At 40.6% G+C, this 20,677-nt stretch overlaps 1 protein-coding gene across 4 annotated transcripts in view; it reads left to right on the top strand.

The window, feature by feature from the left end:
- Positions 1-20,677, top strand: part of ARHGEF12 (Rho guanine nucleotide exchange factor 12) — a 139,428-nt gene that overhangs the window by 106,902 nt on the left and 11,849 nt on the right. For all 4 annotated transcript variants that reach the window (XM_046014699.1, XM_046014698.1, XM_046014695.1 and 1 more), the window contains 11 exons: positions 787-999; positions 5,878-6,010; positions 6,522-6,557; positions 6,902-7,056; positions 8,825-8,971; positions 10,041-10,126; positions 12,261-12,386; positions 13,963-14,077; positions 15,648-15,748; positions 18,985-19,062; positions 20,568-20,643. In XM_046014699.1, coding sequence (XP_045870655.1) covers positions 787-999; positions 5,878-6,010; positions 6,522-6,557; positions 6,902-7,056; positions 8,825-8,971; positions 10,041-10,126; positions 12,261-12,386; positions 13,963-14,077; positions 15,648-15,748; positions 18,985-19,062; positions 20,568-20,643 — 1,266 coding nt within the window. The remainder of the gene's footprint in view (positions 1-786; positions 1,000-5,877; positions 6,011-6,521; positions 6,558-6,901; positions 7,057-8,824; positions 8,972-10,040; positions 10,127-12,260; positions 12,387-13,962; positions 14,078-15,647; positions 15,749-18,984; positions 19,063-20,567; positions 20,644-20,677) is intronic.

The following is a 20,677-nucleotide window of genomic DNA, read 5'->3' as shown; positions in this document are numbered from 1 at the left end:
CACGAGGAATTCTCCATCAGATACCAGCAGTGCCCCGTGTTGAGAAACACTGAAAAGAGGAAGGCAATTCTTAGGAAGTTGAGGAGAATGGAGTACCTCGCAGATGCTGCCATGAGTTTCAAGGGATGTAGAAGAAGGATTTAGGAATGAGGGAGGGAAGAATTTTAGGATTAGGGATTTCCAGAGCTGCGTGAGAGTGTGCGGTGATGTGGGCGATGATACATGAGTGTGTTTTCACCTCTTGTGGTTCCTGACGTGAACAGGTGAACAGGGTTAGTGAGCAGGCTGCAAGCAATCTCCTTAGTCTCTGAGGAACGTTGTGCTGATGTTGGGGAGGGGGGTGGAGGCCTTGCCATGAGCTCACAGAGCTAACAAGCTTCAACCTCACTCTCACAAGTGAATGCAGTTCAGTGTGCCTTGGTCTCAGCATTCCTGTCCCCACCATTGCTCTCATCTTCTTTCCTCCCTCCGGTCTTTCCCCGTCATCTTCCACCTTCTCCCTTCTCTTCAGCTCTCCTTTACCTTCCCCTGCCTTCCTCTCTTTCTTTCCCTCTTTCTTCCTTCCTCTTCCCTTTCTTCTCTTTCCTTCCTTGCATTTGCGCTCTCTCTCTCTCTCTCTCTCCTTCCTTTCTTCTGCCATTTCTTCCTATCTATCCCTCACTCTGCAGTAATCCATATTTTCCGGGGTCTGCCATGTTCCAGACATTTTTTTAGATCCTTTATAACATCTTTTTTTTTTTTAAGCTTTTTTGAAACACAAGTTGTTAACTCTTGCTTTCTGTTCAGTTGGCAGAGCCATGGAGCTGCAGAAACAGCGGCACCCTAAGCACTTATCCACACCCTCTTCTGTGAGTCCTGAGCCTCCGGACCCTGCTAAGTTGCGCCAGAGTGGGTTAGCAGGTGAAGGAACAGATGTCGGATACCTGCCAGCCAATTCCATGTCCTCTGTGGCAACAGGGACCACTCTTGCCCAGGAAGGAGGGAAAGAGAACGATACAGGTAAGCTAGTGCTGTAGTGCGACTTAACTAGGTATTGAGATTTTACAACAATCACACCAAGTGAGAAACAGAGTGACACATTATTTTAATTAAGAATCCCAATTTGATTTAATTTAATTTCACATTTTAATGTTCTATAGCCAGTGATAAATCCGTACTGAATGATAATTTTGAGTTTTCATCAATTCAGAAATACTGACTGGGCTCTCTATCAGGCATTAACTTTGTATCAGATGTTAGCACACAGTAATTATACAGAGATTCTAGCCCTGTGCCGCTTAATCTCATGGGGGCATAGTCACATACATAAAAATTGAAATTGTGCCAGATTCAGTAATGGGAGAGAGAAAGAGTTTAAAGATGTAGGTGACAGACTGCATATAACTAGTAGGACAAAGTTTTGAGAAGGAGAGTGGAGATGAAAGGCGGAGTATATGCGAAGGTCAAGGTTATTAGCAGAGAGAGAAGGCCTAGTGAGGAGGGCAAGGGGACTTGAAGAGTAGAGAAAGATGTGAAGTAATTATAGGTCATTGGGAAAAGAGCTTATTACCATATTTCTTTGTACGTGTCTTAATGGGTTTCTTAAGCAAGTGAGCTGGGAGAATCAGTGATATTATTTGGAGAAGTGAAGGCCTATCTGTATTAGTGATTTTGGAAGCACTTCAATTTCTGGTATGACAAGGTCAAGGATAAAGCTGTGGGAGTGGCCACTGAAGAGGCCTAGGTGAAGTTATTAGAGATGAAGAAAGTAGGGAACCAAGAAACCAGGAGTTGAAATACCTTCACATCCCCAAGTTTTGAGGTCACCTCATGTGATACTAGCAGGGAGAGGAAAACCATGAGCCCGCAGCCAAAGGTTCAGTATTGCTAGATGATTGTCATGAGGAGGGAGAGCATGTAATAATACCTAGAAGTGAGCGCCTCAGTGCAGCAAGGCATTTTTATGAGAAAGCGAGAGAATGGTCTAAAAGGAGTATAGAGCAGCAAGAGTATCTGTCTCATCTCCACCCTGAAGTACACAGTGTATGTTGGCAACATCTGTCTCTGAGGGTTCTCTAGCAGAACGGGCAGTGAGAGGGGGGCGTGGATTTAAAACAAAGAAGGAGGGGTGACATTTATAGGAAAATCTGGAGGTTTTGTCTTATATGGAATTCTGAAGATGTTGGGTTGAGTACATGCTTGAATTCATGGCTCCCAGCTCTTACTGAAATGAAAACAAGGCAGATAGGTAACCAATAGCAACTAAATAAAAAACACGAACAGAAAGGAAGTAGAAGAAGGGAAGATGTTACCAACAAGCAAGAGATTTCAACAAATTTGGGGGAGATTAGAAGTGGGCATTTGGAAGGATAAAACAACATAAAGGAAGCCAGAGTCCATAATTCTGTTCAGGGCGTCCTAGATGGGAGCCAATCTGCCCATTAGAACCCCGGAGAGATTTTGGGCTCCGACTTGGCATGTCTTATGGAGTGCATGAGTGAGAAGTAAAGTTGAAAATAATGAATTAATTGAAGGTCTGTAATCAAAACAATGATGTCAGCAGTTCCTGATCCGTGTATGGTAGAATATGAGCCGTCCGTCATTTATGTACCGAAGGAAATGCGTGTGCTCTCTTCTAGGGAGTTGAATGAGTTATGTAGGAAAGGTAAGTCTTCCATGATACAGTGCCCTGGAGTTCTAACATTTGGGGTCTAAAGCCCGACACTAAACATGCCAGGGTCTCACCCTGCTCAGAGAGCTCCCAGCTGAAATGGGCCAACTTCATACAGCTGCAAAGGAAAGCCCCAGCAGCTTCCCAGTCTTGCATTCTCAGATAGGAATGGTATGACTCACTCAAGGCAAAATTTGCTTGTTAGAATCAATATCTAAGATAATATATAATGCCAAGCTTATTAATGACATAAAAAAGAGAATGCAAAATAAACAGGAAAACTGCCCCTAGCCGAAAACAGTAATTTAGGTAAAAGACAAGAACTTTAAAAAAGTAACCTCTAAATTAGACAGTATACTTGGGGAAATTTTAAAAATTATTATATCTATGAAACAAGAATAATAATGCTATGAAAAAAAGTATTCAGAGACCAAAAAGAAATGTCTTAATATAACTGTTACTACAATACAATACAGTAACTACTGTATTTGTTATTAACTGCTTTCTGATAAACTACCTCAAAACTTTGTAACTTAACCCAAAAAACAATAGTTCACATTTTTGGTGGCTGAGGAGCACGTGAGCAGCTTGGCTGGGCAATTCTGTCTGTCCTGTGATTGCAGTCAAGATGTCAGTCAATCATCCGAAAACTCAGCTGGGACCAGAGACGTGCTTCTGCGCTCATGCAGGTGGCTGGTGGCAGAGACGCTTGGTTCCTTCCTAGAGGCCTTGACTCCTCACCATATGGACTTCTCTGTAGAACTGCTTGAATGTTCCATGATGCCATGGTAGCCGACTTCCCCCAAAGTCATCCAAAAGAGAGAGCAAGCAAGGAGCCCCCATACCTTCAATGACTTCGTCTCTGTGGGCGCACATTTTCACTTCAGCAAGTTAGAAGCAGCCCCTAAATCTAGCTCACGCTCACGCAGGGAGGAATTGGGCTCTGCCCCTGAAGGGAGGGAGGAGTAGCAAAGAATTTGTGCACATATTTTCAAACCACCACAGCTGCCAAGAGTTTTAAAAAAAAAAAGCCCCTAAAAATAAAGTCAAGGAGATATTTGAGAACATATATCAGAAATGTTGAGAGATAGAAATCGGAGAGAAGAGTTATGTAGCGAGACACTTGAAAGGTCCAATGTCTATCTCTCTGATGAAAGATCAGCAAAGGACGTGGAGGAGAGGCAGTTGGAGAAATGATAGAAGAAACCATCTTAAAGGGAAGAAGACTTGTCTTCATCCAGAAAAGGTTGACTGGGAACCACCTATGATGAATAATAACAACAGTAATAAGAACAAGAGCCATACCTAGACTATCTCTGGAAATTTCCATGCACCAGAGATAGAGAGCCCTGAAAGCTTTGAAGGGAAGAAAAATGGGAATTATGCTGCATCACATTTCTCATTCTCACACCAGGGGCTAGAATACAAGGAAGCCAAGCCCTGCAACTTACTGAGAGAAAATTATTGAACTTAGAATTCTGTGTCCATCCAGATTACCCATCAGAAATGAAGGAAGATACAAAGACATTTTCAGATATGCCAGGATTCAAATGTTAACTGAAATGCACCATTTCCTTGAACATGATTTGAAGATATGCACTCCAGCAAAATGAGAGAGAGATAAAGGAAGAAGATGTTATGGGGTTCAGGAAATAGTGAAAACATCCCAGGGAAGTGGTGAAGGGCAGGCAGGTCTTGGACGATAGTTAGGTCCAAGGGAGCAACTGCTCCAAATTGGAACACAAGGACTAGGGAATAAGAAAAAGGGAGATTTTAAAGCAGTTTGGTAGTATGATGTACCAAATGAAGAAATCTGAGACTTGATAAAATGATAGTACTTTGACAGCAATAAAGTCATTTGGAAATGCTAAGGAAAAACAAAGTTGTTCAAGAAAGCTAATTCATGATTTAAATGTGAAACAAAATATACCATTGGAGATTACTCAGCTGTGGCCACCAGACAAGGAAGGAAGGAGGGAAGGGAGGACGGGGGATGTGAGGAAAGGAAGAAATGTAAAACAGAATAAAAAGTGCATAATCTTGAAGTAACTGATGGCGTATTTGACCTTGATAGAATGAACATTCTATTTCAAGTGACCCAAGAGTTGCATCATTGGACCAGCAGAAAAGGAAACATAATCCTAACATACCTCTGACCTGGCAGGAATAATATGTTTGTGTAATAAATTCCGTGTTGTATTTTGTGTATGACTGTATGTAGATTGGCAATAGTCCTGCAAGCACTCTGGGTTTTTAGACTTTCAGAATCAACCACATAGGCAAGGCACAGAATATTTAGTTGTGGCCATGGATCATAGAAATGTAGAAAGTCCTCCTAATGACACAAGTAGAAAGTGGTGGAAAGAACTGAAAGGTAGATGGAAGGAAATACAATTAAACGGAAGGATAAGGATATTAAGTACCTAATTTGATATAGAGGAGAGTTAAGGTACTAACTCCTTTATAGAGAAAGTATAGATATAACTCTGTCATTTAAACTTAGGTAGTAAGCATTAACCCAACTAGGAATAATAATATCATTAAACACTGGGAGGAAATGGGGGAAAGTGAAGGTGGGAAGTATAAGTGGGCAGAATCCTCAGAGGAGGAAGAAATAGATATTACCTAAAGGTAGTAAATTAAGAAAAAAGAATTATAAGGTTATTATTTCGAATTAGACCACCATAATAAGCAAAATTTAGATAAAGAAGATTGGCACAGGGAATAGAAATGTTTCTCCTCATCATATGCTCTTCTGAGTTGTTTCCATGTCTTATGTTGGTGTTTAAAGATTTTATTTATTTATTTATTTATGTATTTGAGAGAGAGTGCGCGCGTGTGCATGGGCATAGGGGGAAGAGTGGAGGGACAGGGAGGGACTCTCAAGCTGACTCCATGCCCAGTGTAGAACTCCACGCAGGGCTCAGCCTTACGACCCTGAGATCGTGTCCTGAACCGAAACCAAGTCTGAGGCTTAACTGACTGAGCCACCCAGGCACTCCAGTATGTTGATTTTTTAAAAGTTTGCTTAAAAATTATATTCATGGTGGGTTTTTTTAGGGCATTTTAAAATGTTGTATAATGGAATTTTGGTTGTGGCTAACATGCAGTTGTTTAAATAAGAATGTGGCTGTGGATAGGCTGAAGTTCTCTTCGAGGAATGATTTTTTTGGGGGAATCATTATGTTCATTAACACCATCAGAGTGTCCAAATTTTATCTTTTCAGGATCAAAACAAGTTGGAGAAACACCAGTGTCTGGAGACTGTGTGGACAGCACCCCTCGGACTCCCAATACCGTCTTTGATTTTCCACCTCCTCCCCTAGATCAAGTGCAGGAGGAGGAATGGGAAGTAGAAAGGTAATTCCGTGGTATCTTTGGGGCAGGGGAGGTTCAGAACTGCTTAGGTTCCTTCCATATCTTGGCTGTTGTAAACCATGCTATAATAAATGTTGGGGTGCATATATCTTTTGAAGTCAGTGTTTTAGTTTTCTCTGGGTCAATATCCAGTAGTGGACTTACTAGATTGCATGGTATTTCTATTTTTAATTTTTTGAAGAGCCTCTGTACTGTTTCCCACAGTGGCTGTACCAGTTTACATTCCCTCCAACAACAGTGTACACAGGCTCCTTTTTCTCCACATTCTGACTGACATTTGCTATTTCTTGTCTTTTTTATACTAACTGTTCTGACAAGGTGATATCTCATTGTGCTTTTGATTTGCATTTCCCTGATGAGGGGGTGGGGATGGACATCTTTTCTTATGTCTGTTGGCCATCTGTATGTCTTCTTTTGTGTTCGGGACCCTTGGATACATTTCTTGATTACCATTTTGTTCTCATGTTGATTCTTTTGTTCTCCATTGTTTTAGGGTGACTGAACATGGAACACCAAAGCCCTTTCGAAAGTGAGTAATCCTAAAGTAGCTTTCATTAGAGGCATATTTTAAAAAATATATCTTTGTTTTCAAACATCCTAGTTTTAAAGGAAAAGAAAACATGTACACAAATCTGTTAGATAGTATAAAAGAAAATTCTTAATAAACACAAATCATTCAAAGGATATTTATAGAGGTATATATAACACATGTAAGTCATTTTGCAGAAGACGGAGATGTTTTGGTCCTGTGCTAAGTACTACTTCAGAAATATGACTTATGTACTTTAATATAAAAACTTGTGCTATTTCCCATTGTCCATTTGATGTCCTCAAATAGAATTCATCGTTTTTGTTTTTGTTTTTTTTTATCAGGTTTGACAGCATAGCTTTTGGAGAAAGTCAAAGTGAGGATGAACAGTTTGAAAATGACTTAGAGACAGATCCACCCAATTGGCAACAGCTTGTTAGTCGAGAAGTGTTACTGGGACTAAAGCCTTCTGAGATCAAAAGACAGGAAGTAATTAATGGTGAGTTTAATTATTGTTCACATACAGTGAGTTTTATTAGACTAAAACAAGCCCCTGAGCTTTGCAGTTTGCTTCAGAATTTTTGCAAGCCTCTTGTTCTATACAAAGAGAAATTAGATAGATGATCCTTGAGCTTTCCAACTCAAAAAATGCAAATGATTCTGTGATTCTTAATGGTAATTTAAGAGGAAAATGGCTCTCGGGATATTTAAGATTCATACCGTTATGGATCTTGACCAGTCATTAAGAAACCTTGGTCTGTCGCTTTACTTTCATGCTAAGTTATTTTCATGCACAGATTATAAATGAGGAAGCTCAGGTTCTGGGTGATTGATTGAATTAATCAAGAGCATACAGCTAGGGGGCGCCTGGGTGGCTCAGTGGTTTAAGCCGCTGCCTTCGGCTGGGGTCATGATCTCAGGGTCCTGGGATCGAGTCCCACATCGGGCTCTCTGCTCGGCAGGGAGCCTGCTTCCCTCTCACTCTCTCTGCCTGCCTCTCCGCCTACTTATGATCTCTGTCTGTCAAATAAATAAATAAAATCTTAAAAAAAAAAAATTTAAAAAAAAAAAAAAAAGAGCATACAGCTAGCTGATAAGTGATAGGGAGAAAACTGGGATCTAGGTGTCCCTTTATCCTACTGTTCTTTATTTTACCCTAGCATATATGTGACAGAGATGTGGGTGACATGGACGCTGTCTTCAGGATGCGATTTAAATAAATACTCTTCCTGGGGTGCCTGGGTAGCTCAGTCAGTAGGCATCTGCCTTTGGCTCAGGTCATGATCCCAGAGTCCTGGGATCGAGCCCCACCTTGGGCTCCTTGCTCCGTGGGAAGCCTGTTCTCCCTTTCCCACTCCCCCTGCCTGTGTTCCCTCTCTCACTGTGTCTCTCTCTATCAAAACAATAAATTAAAAAATCTTAAAATAAATACCTTTCCTGTGTCTGATAACTTTGAGGTTAGTGAAATAACAAGTCTGGCCTCAGAAATGAGGGTTTATAGGCAAATTAGATAACCAAATGTACTGTTCTTTCTGAAGAGGCCTCAATTGAAAGGGTATATGCTGTTTGGGCTTACAGCTTTCTGATGTTGTAGCTGTGACTGGTGCGTAGTATTGTGAAAAGACGGGATTTTGCAGTGCATTGTCAACTTTAATATACAGAATAGTTTGGGTGTTTTTTTTTAAGATTTTTCATTTATTTATTTGACAGACAGAGATCACAAGTAGGCAGAGAGGCAGGCAGAGAGAGAGGAGGAAGCAAGCTCCCTGCTGAGCAGAGAGCCTGATGTGGGGTTCGATCCCAGGATCCTGGGATCATGACCTGAGCGGAAGGCAGAGTCTTTAACCCACTGAGCCACCCAGGCATCCCCGGGGTTTTTTGTTTTAAAGATTTATTTATTTGAGAGAGAGCGAGAGCAGGAGTTGGGGGGAGGGGCTGAGGGTGAGGGGTAAGCAGACTCTCCCCTAAGCAGGGAGCCCAACGTGGGGCTCCATCCCAGGGATCTGACCTGAGCCACCCAGGTGCCCCCAGAATAGTTTTGAACGATATTTTTCATTTGCCAACATTCAGCTCTTAGAGCCAGTATGCAGGAGGGTCTCATGGAATCAAGAAAGTAACATGAGAGATACTGCATCCTTTCAAAACTATAAATAATTATTATAAAGCTCGTTTGCTGCTTAATTCCAGCTAAAGCCTGTGTTTGGTCTCATGGAATTACTTTAAATGAGGTAACATTTCATATCCCCCCCCCTTTTTTTTTTGCTTAGAACTGTTCTACACTGAAAGAGCTCATGTTCGAACACTGAAGGTTCTTGATCAAGTCTTCTATCAGCGAGTGTCTAGAGAAGGAATTCTGTCACCTTCAGAACTACGGAAAATTTTTTCAAACTTGGAAGATATTCTTCAACTTCATAGTAAGAAAAATCGACTCTCATCTTTGTCCCTAACATTTTTAATAGATGAAAGATTGTGAGTATATAAAAGCACCATAACAATAAAATCTTCTAAGGGTATTCATGTTAGCATTCCTGAAATTATAGAATTATATGTGAGCACATAACATAGAGAAGTGATCAGATGGTTGAATACCTCCCTCCCTAGACACCCACTGGCACTGTCCGCCTTTGGTATATAAAGTGTTACCACAGGACTTAGGGTCTAAAGTTAATGTCTAAGATGAAAAGTATGAATAGTTAAAATTACCCGTGGAAATTTCTTATCAATTACAGTGTATATGTTTTTAAATATATATATATATATATATCTCATATAATTTGTGTGTGTGTGGTATATGTGATAAACAGTGTATAATTTCACGATGGGGTAATTTTCAGGAATTCTTTTGTTGTTACTTGAAATGCTTGAGTAAATACATAAAAAATTCTACCTTGCTGGCTTTCCGTGGTTATAGTCATCTCAGACTTTTGTGGACACAGTTCCTCTCTCTGTAAGTCACTGCTTCTCTGTGATCCTTAATTCTCAAGCTTTCTTTCGTCAAGGATGCCGTCACCACCTGCCAACACCTGCCTACCAAATTGGTGCCTTTTATGTCTTTGTGGGTGATCTTAGGCTTCACCAGCATGCACTGACAAGTTCAGGTTGATTATATCCACTGCCTGTGAACATAAACATTTTGAGAGGAACAGTGGACAGAATCACCTGTTCTATTCAGATTTCTTTAGGAGCATAGTTATGATGGGGTCTTGAAGTTAAATACGTATTTGACATAGCTATACTGTATGTAATTTGCTAGTTTCCACATTGTTTTATGCTTTGGCATCTGTTTTTCAGATAGAGCTCACAAATATCTGTATGCATAAGAATTGTGTTCAGATTTGTATTTAAAGAGACTAGAGGCAGCTAAACTACTATGAAAATCCTTTTTTTTTGGAAAATTTTGGGTTCTCGGTACAGACAGTAATGCAAACCAAAATGAGTGTATGCTTAATTATTTTCCGTTGTGTCCCCCCGCCCCCTGTTTAGTTGGATTGAATGAGCAAATGAAGGCTGTTCGGAAGAGGAATGAGACCTCAGTGATTGATCAGATTGGGGAGGACTTGCTAATCTGGGTAAGGAAATTGGCTATTTCATTTTAAGTTTTTATAGACACTGGAAAATCAGATTCAAGGCTGAGTAACTAATCTTTCCAAATATGCAAACTCATCCATTTTGCAAAGCTACTGTAAAGATGAAAGGGGTATTCTCGTAGTTAGTATCTTTTTTTCATTAATATTTTTTAGTAAGTGCTCGTTCGAACTAAGTTCTCTTTTTTCATCAAATTCAGGATATTAATTTCTGTGTTTTAATGAATAGAGTGAAATGAATCTTGATAAAAATAATTTAACTAACAGAATTTTCACTATCTTCTGTTGTCCAAATTTCAGAATTCTGCTGTAAAACATTAAACAGTTGTAGATCCAGAGCTACCATCACAAAAGTAGGAAAGTGAGAAGTACTTAATCTTTTTCACAGTGTAAGGAAAGAGTTCCAAGACTGCCGTAGCTGTTTGTCCCTTTCTGTTCTTCTGTCCAGCTCTTTGAGAATGTACCCCGCGGTGTGTACAATGTTCGAGGTGTTGGGGAGATGGTGGCAATCACAGTGGACATGGCAGGAGCCATGTGGCTGGGTGGTACTTAGAACCAGAAGGGAAACAGTCATTGGTCCCTTCGAGTGTGATAAGAGTTAAAGAAAGGGAGAGTGCAGGTTTTCATAGGAAAACACAGTAGAGAGACCCACACTAGGACGTATAGAAAATTTTCCCAGGGAAAAGTGGGTTTGATCCAAAACAAAAAAAATTTTTTTAAGATTTTATTTATTTATTTATTTATTTGACGCAGAGAGAGATCACAAGTCAGCAGAGTGGCAGGCAGAGGGGGCGGGGGGAAGCAGGCTCCCTGCCAAGCAGAGGGCCCGATGTGGGGCTCGATCCCAGGACCCTAAGATCATGACCTGAGCCGAAGGCAGAAGCTTAACCCACCGAGGCACCCAGGTGCCCCGGTTTGATCCAAAATTTTAAAGAAAGTACTGTAGTTAAGGCTGCGAGTTATGGGGAAGCATATAACATAGTTCTCAGAATGTTAACACAGGTTGCACAGGAACAGTTCAGATACACCCACAGAAATTGACTTCATTATGCAAATCGCTTGAGGAAATGCCACGGGTTTTGGTAACTGTACAATGATAACTTTTTATAAGATTGAGTACTAGAAAGTTGATGAAAACAGTGTTCATTATACTTCTTTCGTTGATGTTAAGATTATGGCTGAGAATCTGCTAATCACATAGATCTTCTCTCAGCTTCGTAGGAAAGATCCGGGGATCACAGTCCGCTCTCATCTTGCATTTATTCAGCTTTCCAAGGCATCTTCTTGAGGCCCATCTGGCATTATTACTAAGGAGCTTTAACTTCCTTGGAAAACCCAGCTTACTCTATGGCTACTTGGTGATAGTGTGGCTCATTTTGTTTCTTGAGCTCAGCATAGCAGTGAAAGTTGTAACTGAGTTCTCTTGGATGGGTAGCACACTACTCAACTTGAAATAGAATTTTTTTTTTAAATGTTTATCTATCCATCCTTTTTCGAGAGAGGGAGAGCATGAGTGGGGTGAGGGGGAGAGAGAGAGAATCTTGAGCAGACTCTGCACTGAGCATGGAGCCTTACTTGGGTCTTGATCCCAGGACCCTGAGATCATGAGTTGACCCAAAACCAAGAGTTGGATACTCAACCGACTGAGTCACCCAGGTGACCCTGAAACAGAAAATCTGTAGTATGATACAGTAAAGCATCAATTAGAATTTCACCGATTTTCTTCCTGGAGCAGTTACTAACTTTCGTGAAGCTGTCAGATTCTAAGAAAATCAAATATTAATCTCAGTCCTTAAGCCTTTTGTGTCTCCTATTCGCCCAGTGTTAACTTTTCTTTTGTTTAATTTAGAAGAGGTCTAGAGTGGAAAGGTAATTAGTTGTGGGAGGCTGTGAGCAGGAAAACACTGGAATGTGATCAGAAAAGGTCTGATTGTGGCAGCATCTGACATTCTTAATGGAGAAACATTGATAGTTCACAGAGATATATAGGTCTCCGGTTCTTGTCACTTGAGAGCACTTAGTGGAATATTGAAAGGATCGTGGTTGTCTCTCACTTTGCCTGGCCTTAGATAAGCTCAAACAGCCATTCTTTGTTGTGTTCTTTGCATTCTTGGCACAGTTCAGTGGACCAGGCGAGGACAAGTTGAAGTACGCTGCTGCTACCTTTTGCAGTAACCAACCTTTCGCCCTGGAAATGATCAAGTCTCGTCAGAAAAAGGATTCTCGATTCCAGACCTTTGTGCAAGTGAGTTGAGTGAGTCATGAAAGAAAAAAAAAAATGCAATTTTTTTTATCGGATAGAGAATAAACTGGGGGAATTCTAAGACTAAGATTCTTTCAAGGATTATGTTAACCCATAAAACCATACGTTAGCTCTTAAAATTCCTGGAGAGTATAAGGGTGATTTTGCAATGGTAAATAATAAAGAGTATAGGTCAGGGTTAAAATACTTGACAGAGAAGTCCACCTTGCCGTGGAGATACTGTCAGGAAATGTCCCATGTACGCTGTTACAATAATGTGGTCAGAACACGGAGAAGACTGTGCCAGTAGTCATGCTTATTGAGGTGTACGTATTGGTGTCTATCGAGGGTCAGTAAACTGTGGCCCACAGTTCCTATCCAGCCTCTTGCCTGTTTTTGTGGGGTTTTATTGGAACACAGTGTAGTAAATTTTTACTGGGGTAGGACAAATTACCACAAATGTAGCAACTTAATGCAAACGTATTATATCACAGTTCTTGTGGTTTAGAGGTATAGATACTGTTTGACTGGGTCCTCCCTTCATGCCTGCACTGGGCTGAAAGGAAGGGGTCAGCTGGAGCTGCAGTTCCCCTCTGAGACTTAGGGTCCTCTTCTAAGCTCCCTGGTAGTTCACAGAATTCATGTCCTTATAAATGTATAAACAAGATTGCTGTCTTCTAGTCGTTGGCTGGAAACTGCTCTTGGCTCCTAGAGAATGCCCATATCTCTCTCACGTGACCCTGCAGGCAGTTTACAAGATAGTCGTTTCCTTTCTCACAAGCCAGAAGGATTGTGTCTTTCTGGCAGCTTTCTTGTGAGGGCTCCTCTCATTAAGTTAGACTCACCTAGGAAACATTTTCCTTTCTGATCAACACAAAGTTAACTGATAGTAACCTAATAGATGAGTGATAACCTATCATGTTCAAAGGTTCTGTCCACATTCCGGGGGAGGTGGTTATACAGGGCGCGTCCACTGGAGAGTGGGCATCGAGAAGGCCATCTCAGAACTCTTCACTACACATGGCCACATTCATTCATTTACCTACTGTCTGTGGCTGTTTTCGTGCTAAAACAGCAGAGCTGAGTAGTTGTGACAAAGATTGTATGGCATGCAAAGCCTCAAGTATTTATTGCCTGATACTTTACTAAAGTTTGCAGACCCCCTGTTAGAGATGAGCTTGGGTGCATGCAGCCTGATGATCCGTTGTCCCTACTTGGAATGGCAAATAACAAATCAGCCGACTAACTTTTGGTAGGAATGCCAATCATAGGAAAATGAATATGTGAAGATAAAACTGTGTTAAGCAAGCAAGTCTTAGCATTGATTATGGATGTTCTCAATTTTTGCTTAGACAGATAAGAAAGAAGCCACTGGCTTAGTGATTAAGGCTCCCCACCCCCATTATGTGAGTAAAGGAGAAAGCAGAAGTACAGGGTGGCCATGGTATACCTTATTGTTTTAAGTCTTGATTTAATAACCAGAACGGTTATAGACCCATCCATGAGGAATGATGGCACATGATGGGCAACTACAGTCCTAATAAGAATTACAAATTCACTTACTTTATTTTAATTTTAGGATGCTGAGAGTAATCCTCTGTGTCGTCGTCTGCAGCTGAAGGATATCATTCCTACCCAAATGCAGAGGCTTACCAAGTACCCTCTTCTGTTGGATAATATTGCCAAATACACAGGTACCGTATTCTCACTGAAATTAAAAAGCTTGGGAACAAAACAGAAAACCCCATGTCCTGCTAAATAATCTCTCGCCGCATCTCGGTGCTGAAGGGTTCAATTTCCAGAGTCTGGCAGCATTTTCTAACAAGATCCAATCCAGTCTTCATGAGGCTGTTTGATTTAATGTGCTCCATTAGAAGCGTGTTAAATACAGTGTTTGACAAACTACGAATTGTGGGCCAAATCTAGCTTATCACCTATTTTTGTAAAAAAGTTTGATTGGAACATAGTCGTGCTCATTGGTTGATAAATTGTCTCTGACTGCTTTTTCCCTATAATGAGGAGAATTAAGTAGTGAGAGGAGGAGAATTACGTGGCGGAGAGCAATTTAGCCCCTCAAGGGCACAGTGTTGGCTCTCTGGCACTTTCCAGACTAAGTGCACTTTGTGTACGGTTCTTTCTATAGCATATGTCGTGTTTGCTTTGAAGAAGTCTTATTCTGGCTGCAGGGCTGCTCTGTGTCTGTATATGTACTTCACTAAGCCCGACCAGCGTGTGTCCCCCCCCCCCCCCCCGCTCTCCTGTTTTGAACCAGGAAATGAATTCGAGTTTCTCAGCTGAGCTTCAGGGTCTCATACTCAGTTCTCATTCATAATTTTATGGAATCAAATTCCTGTTTCTTACACCTGAGAATTTGAAAATACTCATACACATTAATTTTTATACTTTAATATACCTGTTGAATAGAGGTAGGCTGCTGTTCAGAGGATTGTAGTTTTAAATATTCTAGTGTCGGCATTCTTTACATTGTAGGCCTCCGTGTAATCTCAACACATTCTGGTGAATTCATCTTCTAATGATACAAATGCTGTAATCTATTTTCTTTCCTTAAATGTAATCTCAAAGGGCGCGTGGGTGGCTCACTTGGTTAAGCGTCTGCCTTCAGCTCAGGTCATGATCCCACGGTCCTGGGATCAAGCCCTGCACTGGGCTCCTTGCTCAGAGGGGAGTCTGCTTCTCCCTGTCCTTCTGCCCCTCATGCTGGCGTGCTCTCTCTCTCTCTCTCAAATAAATAAAGTAATGTAATCTCAAATCCAAAGAACTTATTCTGGAGTTCTTTTGAATTGTGTTATCATTAAAAAATTACTGCTTAACAGGTCCACTGGACATAATCACATAGGCTGTGCATCAGGAGAAATTCTAGGGGGAGAAGGGGCCCCATTCATGTAGGTTATAATGTGAATGAGACCCACTCCCTGGGGGTCTGGTACTTGACTTAGAGCCTAGCTTCTTGAACGTGGGATTCTATACATCTTATACATTCTATACATCTTAAAGATGAGTATTTGTGTGTTAATGTACTGTCATAAGATGTCTCATCTGTCCAAAGATTATCTGAATTGGGATTCTGCCATAGATTTTAGCCCGGTATAAAAATATTCAAGGTCATAGTATATTCTTCTAACTGTTGACATAAAATGATATCTCACTTACATATATATTTATATTTATGTTCCTTTCTGATTTCCTTTGTTTTACATTCTGGATTCTGCCCCCACCCCTGCCCCGCCCCGCCGCCATGCTTAGAATTGCCAATGGAAAGGGAGAAGGTGAAGAGAGCTGCAGATCACTGTCGTCAGATCTTAAATTATGTAAATCAGGCTGTCAAGGAGGCAGAAAACAAACAGGTAAGAAGGGGAAAGCAAGAAGATGCAGAGTAACATAATGAGAGTATTAAGTTAGTATTAACATAGAGTACTAAGTTAGTAGTAAGTTTAGTATTAAGTAAGTCGCTGGAATCCATGGAATAATCATTGAATTACCATTACATGATTGACAGGTGGGGCATTTGGTAGCTATTCATGTAGTAGGTGGGTCCAGACAAATTTGTGGTAGAACATCAGATTTGTATTTGACTTTTTTGAGCATCTCCAGCTGCTTGTTTGCTCTCTCATTCATCTACCCATTCAACAAATATTTCTAGAGCATCTGTATGCTGAGTGAATGCTGAGTGCAGGATATAGGGTGCTTAAGTAAATAAATAAAATAAGTGCCAACACTGAGCTTATTTTCTAGCAGGATAGAAAGTATTGAGCAGATTTTAGTGCAAGTATTTTATGTGAGTTGTGATAACTGCTATGAAGGAGAATTAGGGGATGCCAGGAATATATGTACCAGTGTGGGGGTTATGGGGCAAGCCTGGTTTGAGGATGTCAGGTGGTGGCCATTGGAGAAAGCTTTCTTCAGGAATTGACATTTAAGCCAAGTTCTGAAAAATGAATGGAAATCAAAAGAATGTGGCAGGGAACAACCTTATAAGTAGAGGGAACAGCATATACAAAAGTCCTGCGGTGAAAAGGAAGCATGGCCTTTTTGAGGAGCTGAAAGATTAGGTTAGTGTGGATCATGCCTAAAAAGCAAACTCAGAGTGGTGTGAAATGAGGTACAGTAGGTCAGGGTCAAGTCATACAGGGTCCTACTGTGGACACTGTTAAAGATTTTGATGTTGAAAGCAGTAGGAATTCATTATAGACATTTAAGCAGAGTGGCGTGTTCATATTTTTTTTGCCATGTAAGTACCACTCACTCCAGTCTATGGAGAATAGGTTGAAGGGGACAGAAAGGTGGTGAAAGAGCTCAGTCTAGTCTGTTGCAGCAGGTCAGGGCAGATGGTGGTGGTTCAAGAGACACAAGAATTGGGGAAGCCTTTAGAAGGTAACTGATAGCATGTGGTGACCGCTTTAGAGAAGGATTTGAAGAGAAGTGTGATGGTAGGAATAAGTCCCAGCTCTCTGGCTTACACGTTTCGGTGGACGAGCTGAGGGAAGAAGCCCCAGATTTGTGGGGCAGATGCAGAGTTAGGTTTTGGTTAGGAGGTGAAAATGTTAGTATGCATTTGGCTCTACGGATCCACCTATAAGAGGACTGTGCCGAAGAGAAAAACATAAGATTGTGAGCATATATACAAATAATGGGGTCCCTGGACCTGGATATAATTTCTTAGGAACCAAGTGATGACAGCTGTGTTGATGAGGCTGTGGGAAATCAGGAACTTTCAGATGTGTGGTTTGGAGTGTAAAATGATAAAACCCCAGAGGGCATTTTGGCAGTATGTAGCTAAATTAAAAATGCACATATTCATACAGCTGCCCTTTGACCCAGTGAGTTTGTTCCTGGTAATCTACCCTGGAGAAAGGGAGATCTGTGTCCACAGACTTGTATGTTTCTAGCATAAACCAACTGAGGTATAGTCATAAACCAGGATAATAAATTCCAGCAGTAAAAGGGAATGAACTACTGATACACACAACACAATTGCATCTCACAAACGTGCTGAGTGAAAGCAGACAAGAGTGTGTGTGCATATAGATACATAATTTTATCTCTGTGAACTTCTAGAACAGAGTAATCAGTGGTGGAAAAAAAGGTCAGAAAAGTGGTTGTCACTGGGCATGTGGGAACAGATAGTGACTAGGAAGAAGCATGAGGGAACGTTCTGTGGTGATGGCAATACTTCGTGTCTTGCTAGGAGTTTGATTGCACAGGTGCACGCATATATGATAACTTGTTTCGGAAAGGTTCACTTAAAATACATACAGTTCACTGTATGTAAACTTTGTTTTAAAAACAACTGTTAATAAATATTGAACTCTTGTTAATGATATGCCCACTAAAATGTTTAAAGGTAAAGTGTTCTTCCAAAATGTGTGGTGGATTGGTGGATAGCCAGAGGAATGAACAGACCTATGACAAGAACAAATATATCAAATATGACCCAGAATGGAAGTGGTGGGTTTATGGGTGCTCATTATACACTTTCAGACTTTTCTGTATACTTGGACATTTTTAATAATCTTGGGGAAAATACACATACACTTAGATCTAATCATTGTTTCTTTAGAAATTTATCTTACAGGTGTATCTGCACATATCTATAAAAATATATGTTTTAAGACCATGCTATCCCAGTATTTATTTGTTAGGGGAGAAGATTGGAAGTAACTTACATGTCCATCAGTAAAGTGTAGTTAGATAGACCGTAGTTCATTCATAGGGCTGAATGCCATACGCCACTTAAAGAGTGAGTTCTCTCTATGTGTGTTAATGTAGAGCAGTCGCCAAGATTTATCGAGAGATACACACATACACAAATGTGTATGGGATTGTCTTACCGTATGAGTAGTACATGTATTAATATATTATGCTATCCTATCTTTTTTAAAAGGATATATATACACACAACACGTACAGAGACAAGTATACTTATATATATACATGTATTCCGTTTGCTTAGAATTTTTCTCATAGACTACGTAAGAAATGAGTATTAGGGATTGTTTTTTTTAGAGAAAATTGGGGGTAGAGAGGCAAGAGGACAGGACTGGAGGGAAACTTCATTTTCACTGTACACCTTGTATTACTTTTCAAATTTTGTACCATGTCCATACTTATATATTCAAAACATAACCATAAGCTAAGTTAGAAGTCAGTGAGTTTGAAAAGCAGATTGAGTAAGAACATCCAAAAAGGGAAGAGAAAAACTAAGAGGCTGTGATGTCTCCAAAGCCAGGGAAAGGGGGTGGTTTGATTAAGAGCGAGCTGTAGGGCGTCTGGGTGGTGCAGCTGGTTGAGTGTCAACTCTTGGTTTCAGCTCCGGTCATGATCTCAGGGTCCCAGGATTGAGCTCCTTGTCAGGCTCCGTGCTCAAGGCAGAGTCTGCTTGAGTTTCTCTCTCCATCTCCCTCTGTCTCCACCTGCCTTGTGCTCGCTTGCTCTTTCTCAGAGAAAGAAAGAGTTGTCAGTTATGTCTAGTGTTGCAGAGAGCTCTGTAAAAAGCAGGTTAAAACACTGATTGGGGTCAGGTATATAGAAACCATTGATATCCAAAGCAGTAACCTTGGCTCCACCTTGTCTTAATTTTCAGCGTTTAGAAGACTATCAGCGTCGTCTGGATACCTCCAATCTGAAGTTGTCAGAGTACCCAAACGTGGAAGAGCTCAGGGTGAGAGATGGTCTAATCATAATTTAAAAAAAAAAAATGCAATTTACTAAAGACCTGGCAGATTACTAACATCTCAGAGGGGCATCCATCAGCTAAAGAAGTTCTTTTATCATAGATTGTCGTTCTGATTCTGTTCTTCCTTCTCAACGCCTGGTCTGTGTGAAGATGACTTTAGTCTTTCATTAGAGGACTATTTTGTGTAAAACTAACTTTTTGTAACAGGAACTTGCAGGGGACTTAAGGAACGTTAGTTGTTTAATTTTATTGTATTCTTATAGTTTGAATGAGAGTAGGGGTGTTTACTCTGGGAACCTTGCAGATTATTGAGTAAAACAAGATAATAAATTTTTCACGAAGCTCTTCAAAAGCAGAAATGTTGAAACCATTACAGGAATGATAGTGAAGTATTTTGTAATTGCTCTTTCTGTCATGTGGGGCTTTTGTATTAAGGAACTACTTAGTATTTTCAGTCTTTTTTGTACTGTTTCAGTAGGTGGTTGTTTTGGTAGATTTATTTGGTGGCTAGTAAACTAGACTTTATTTTTTTTTTTAAGATTTTATTTATTTATTTTGACAGACAGAGATCACTGATCTCTGCTGAGCTGAGAGCCTGATGTGGGCCTCGATCCTAGGACCCCGAGATCATGACCTGAGCCAAAGGCAGAGGCTTACCCCATGGTGCCACCCAAGCTCCCCTAAACTAGACTTTTATATCATATATAGCATCTTACCAAAAAGCATGCTTAATATGCTCAACCCCTTCACTTCCAGAGAATGAGATTTTTCTAGAGCTATCTACACTATGAGATGATTCTCTGACTAAATTATTAGTTCTTAGGGGCGCCTGGGTGGCTCAGTCGGTTAAGTGTCCAAGTCTTGGTTTCGGCTTAGGTCGTAATCTCAGGGTTCTGAGATCAAGTCCCACATGGGGCTCCGTGCTTAGCAGGGAGTCTACTTAGGATCTCTCCCTCACCCACTGCCCCTCCCCCCTCAAAGAAGAAATACATCTTTAAAAAAAAATAAATTTATAATATATAGAGCAAGGTTAAGTACTGCCTGGACTTTTTCATGGGTGCTATTCCTTAGAACTTTGTTTGGAACTAGAGCTTGGCACTCATAGGCCTCTTACAGATAGATAAGCTATGCACCATCCTCATCTAGTTGTTCATTGGAAAATTAGGGGACAGGCTGTGAATCCAGCGGCCGAGTGTTTGCAGCTTCATTTTCATAAGCAATTATCATGTATTTAGTGTGAGATTTAGAAGGCAGCACTCTTGAATGTTTTTCTACAAGATACCTCTAACTTAGGAAATTATATGCAGCTTACTGTAACTTGATCTTTATTCCATATTCATTCCATATTCAGTAGTTGGCAGATACCAGTAATGATAGTGAAGGTAAATAGCTTCTTTCATATGAAGAATTTCTTGAAAAGAGACTCTCTGGAACATCCTGTCACTTGGTGCTTGGAAATAATTCGTGTGTAATTCTCTTTATTTTGGCAGAATTTGGATCTAACAAAAAGGAAGATGATTCATGAAGGGCCGTTGGTCTGGAAGGTGAATCGAGATAAAACTATTGGTAGGTGTAGTGTCCGTCAGTTTTGGGGAGAGTG

Source organism: Meles meles, chromosome 8, assembly GCF_922984935.1.
Source record: "Meles meles chromosome 8, mMelMel3.1 paternal haplotype, whole genome shotgun sequence".
NCBI classification, from domain to species: domain Eukaryota; kingdom Metazoa; phylum Chordata; class Mammalia; order Carnivora; family Mustelidae; genus Meles; species Meles meles.
Note: the sequence above shows the minus strand (reverse complement) of the source record. Positions and strands in the feature narration are given on the sequence as shown.